Genomic DNA, 4457 nt, shown 5'->3' on the forward strand with positions numbered 1-4457 from the left:
GAAATGTAAACTCTCCCTTTACTAATCCATCCTATGTCCTATCTCCCATCTGTTATTCGGCAAACAGCAGATATACACCAAGCTCCAGGCTTCTCTGCAGTCACTGTCACCTAGGACCCTGTAAATAAGATGGCGGCTGAGGGCTGGTTCAAGCAGCAGAATTTTTATTTATTAAATTATTTATTAAATTATTCTTTGCTCCCTTATAAAGAATTGCTGGATAATTCTACAACCTCTTGTGTCAATACCCTCATCCTCATAGACTGTAAGCTCTTGTGAGCAGGGCCCTCATTCCTATTGTTCCATATGACTGTTTGTTTTTTGTTATGTAATATATTTGTATATGTCCCCTATGATTTGTAAAGCTCTACGGAATTTGATGGCGCTATATAAATAAAGATTATTATTATTAGATGTGGGTCCATTGCTACTACAGGGGGAAGTTTTTTGCTCAATTTTATGTTTGCGGTATCTGAGAATTTCCTGTGTAAAAATATTGCAAAAAGGCAGAAACTGAGCAAATGTTAAACGTACCCGCGACTGGTGCAGTCTACTCGCATAGAGTACACACAGCTCATCAGAAGGCATCCGACAGGTGAAAACCTACCAGTCTAACACATAGCTCAAAATCCTGCCTAATGATAAATCTCCCCCTCCCGCACATGATCCGGGTCAGGATGTTCTCAAATTTGGTGTGACCTTGGATGTAGTACATGGACGTTCACTGTAGATTTTGTGCTGGATTCAGGGACCCTCAGCACTAAAATTCACAAGCAAATCTTCATGTAACGTGATGTGTTTATTTACCATGAAATAAACCTGTAGAGTATTTGCATTTGTCTACTATGGCACATATTGTTACAACATAAATGTCTGTACATAAATCTGATGGTGATAATTCTGTGTTATGCCTCATCTGTGCGACACTCTTTGTTCACACTTTGCATATATCATATTTTGGCGCCTTATTTATATTATTCTTCACAGTTGTTACGTCCAACACCAAATAAAACAGAATGGAGGAATCTGCTCATCCACGCCGGGACTTCTTCTTCTAACTACAATTCCCACAATCCCTCTGCGTCGGAAGCGGAAGTTGTCGTTGCTAGGTGACGAGCTTGGCGTGTTAACGGGAAGCGACAGGACTGCCACGGTTCTATGGCGAAGCGACAGCAAAGTGTATAAGAAAGTGAATAACAAGGCACCGGTCCCCGGTAACGACAAGGCTGGATCAGAGGCCATAAGAAGGCGGTGATATGTGTGAAGGAGCGTCCAGAATATCCGGGCCGATTCCTCCCGACCCGACTCTGTTTCCTGATTACTATAGAAGGCCGGCCTCAGCGCGGGGGCGCTTGGAAGGGGCTGATCTCAAGCTGGACTTTCTGTCAGGACCATTGGCTCCGGATCCCACCTTATATCCAACATGTTACAGTGCCAGGCCTGCCAGCCCCATACCCAGAATCCGCCCCAATGCCAGGGATATCCTGGAAAGGGGGCAGAGTGGTACAGTGGGGGTCCTGCTGAAGCTGGAGGGGATCTCTCTCCACACAGCATCCTCGCCTCCAAAAAAAACAAAGGACCATGGAAAAGAGAATGTGCAGCGCATGAGGGAGATCCAGAAGCGCTGTAAGGAGAAGGAGATGGAGAAGGTGCAGGGGGCTCCTAAACCTGTCAAAGCTTTATGGAAGTCTTCCAAATACGAACAGGTGGAGTCCAAGGTCAAAGCCAAACTTCAGGAACAGCCAATGCCCCCGAAAGCAACACAGGCAAACTTCCTCAAGTCTCACACCCGCTGTGGTGTAGGGTTACCCCCCAAGAGGTGCCCTTCACCAGGACCCATCAGGCCCACCTCCGCCAGTAATGACATGCAGATCCAGGGATCCAGCATTGACTTCATAGCCCACAATGCAAGGAATGTCAAGAAGATCCAGATGAGACGATCTCGCTCCTTGCAAAACCTGAACGAGGTCCTGCTGGAAAAGCAGCGACAGCAGCAAGAGTATGACACCAAGCAGAAGGGGCATGTCCCTCAGTACCTCCAAGACCTCAAAGCAAAGTGGAAGAAAGAGCAAGAGGAACTCAAGAAGCAGACTCCAGACCCATCTCTTCCCCCGGGACACACCATGATGCCAGAACATGAATGTCAGGAGACACTGAATAAGATCAAGCAGACACAGTCCCAGCTCCTCAAGGAGCTCCTGATGCTTCCAGTCCGAGCAGACAATTTCAGCATCCAGAACCGACGCACCGAGCTTGAGAAGAAACTTTCTGAGATTGAGGAGGCCATTAAAGTATTCTCCCGTCCAAAGGTCTTTATTAAGATAGACTCATAATATGACTTAAAATTAACCCACAATCCCTTGCGTTTCTGCTGGACTAGTGTGCAAGATATTGAATTTTCTACTAAAATTACACAAAGCTGAACTGATCTGCCCACATCTGTAGGGATAATGGAATGTGCTTTTTATCATGTGTATGTTGCGGGCTACTGGCAGTAATATTATTTATTTAAATATATATTTTTTTTAGTATTGTCTTAATTTTAATATAAATTTTAAAAATATTAAATTAAAGGGATTGTATCAAGTTTTACATTTATCCTCTGTCCACAGGATGGGGGGGGGGGGAATGTATGATCTTAAGTGGGGTGTCATCTTGTTGGAACCCTCCAGCAGGACTTCCTGATTGCAGAGGTGTAAAAGAAGTCAATGAAGCACAGGATGCAGCTTAGTCCTGCGCCCATTGACTTCTATGTTACTTCTGAAACGAATTACAGGTTTGCCAAAAAAAAAAGTCCCATTGGTATGGAATGGAGCCATTTCTGCAGATGAGTGGTGGAGCTGGTGCTCCTCCTACTATCATACATTTAGGAAAGAAGTGTAAACCCTGATACAAGTTAGGATCCAAAAAGTAGTGCACTATGAAAATAAATTCTAATTCTGCACTTCAGTAGGCCTCATGATTTATTTCCATATTCTTTTTCAATAATTACCTTTCTTTTTTTAAATGTGGACTAACCCTGGTTGATCATTTTGTAACATTTATTGCTGACACACAACAAGTATTTAATTTGATGCGCAGATTGTAAACCACTATAACACCTTCATATGGGATGCATGGTATCGCAACAGTCAATGATGTAAGAAGCTCTGTGCAGTGAGCTCCCCCTTGTGGTGACTGCAGGAAAAAAAATGTCACTGATTTAGGAAGCACCAAAGCAGAACCTTTATGGTACAAGTTTGGATATACTACAACTCAGTGTGATGTCACGCTTTTTTAAAAGGTCCGTCGGTGCTGCAGTCTGCATTTTACTGTTTTGTGTTAAAGCTGCTGCAGAAATTCTTAACACAGAGCATACAATGGATAAAGCAGAAGTCGCACTTACATTTTTCAAGAAGGGTAATAATACTTCTATTATCATTTTTGAGGAGTATTTTAGCCGAGAAGGAATATTAACCTGCATCACATTTTTATCTGTTTTATGCAGATGTTGTACAGCACCTGAAGTGTGTATCACAAGAGATAGTTAACCCTAGAATGCATGACCTTAAAAATCTACACTTTTACATACCTGGGGCCTTTTAGGCCCGTGTGCAAATAACATGGAATAACTCAAATAAAAATACTTTTCAAAGTTTATTTGAAAAAATGCAAAGTAAGGATGCATTCCTACTAGCGCTGGGGTCTGCCAGGAGGGGATCTGTAATGGATCTGACCTCCTGGTGTCCCCAGCTAAGGCTGGTAGAATCCGGGCATTCCGGCAGCCTTAACTGGAGTTACCAAGAGATCATATCCATTATGGATCACCTCCTGGCAGACACCAGCACTAGTGAGAATGAATCCTAAGATGTGAATAATTCAAAACATTTTGTGCAAAAAAAACCCCAAATTAACTGAACGGGCTTAAAACGCCCAATATACTCATTTGATATAACTCTGTATAATAATGTTTTTTTGTCTAAAAGTTTTTTTTATATAAAAGTTGCAGTAAACATGCTGCAGGAATTTCCCTTTTCAAAGTTTCCTTTTCGAATTTACTAATGACCGCAAACTCTTTCACATGTTATCTGTTCGGAAGAATGATCCTTGCAGGCATTTTGTCCACAAGTGGTACAGACACTCTCCGATTTCCTGTCCTTCTTTGCTGGACAAATGTAACATCGCTTTCTTTTTTTATCTCTTGGCTCTGGATGTTCCTGAAAACTTATACCACATCTGATCATAGCTTACAGAAAATCTCTCTTTTGGACAAGAATTGTGGAATTCCTACAGTTCCTTGAGCAACTCTTACAATATTATTTGATGGGACGCATCCAAGAACCCTAGGAGTACTGTCCCAAAAAACATTTGTTTTGGATGTTCTGGTTGTACGTTCTGCTGGATCCATTTCTTCTTCATCATCTGAAGAATCACTCAATGATGAAGTAGGGACATTAGCTGGTGGCATGTACTCTTCA

The 4457-nt window shown here is 42.4% G+C and overlaps 1 protein-coding gene across 1 annotated transcript; it reads left to right on the forward strand.

The window, feature by feature from the left end:
- The first annotated feature begins 1049 nt into the window (after positions 1-1049).
- Positions 1050-2949, forward strand: ENKD1 (enkurin domain containing 1). Its single transcript, XM_072140629.1, has one exon. The coding sequence runs from the start codon at positions 1257-1259 to the stop codon at positions 2331-2333; it is 1077 nt and encodes a 358-aa protein (XP_071996730.1). The 5' UTR covers positions 1050-1256; the 3' UTR covers positions 2334-2949.
- The last annotated feature ends 1508 nt before the right edge of the window (positions 2950-4457 follow it).

The sequence above is a fragment of the Engystomops pustulosus genome, chromosome 1, assembly GCF_040894005.1.
Source record: "Engystomops pustulosus chromosome 1, aEngPut4.maternal, whole genome shotgun sequence".
NCBI lineage: Eukaryota > Metazoa > Chordata > Amphibia > Anura > Leptodactylidae > Engystomops > Engystomops pustulosus.

Coding starts and splice junctions, on each gene's coding strand:
- ENKD1 (XM_072140629.1), top strand. CDS start 1,257: ATGTGTGAAGGAGCGTCCAGAATATCCGGGCCGATTCCTCCCGACCCG.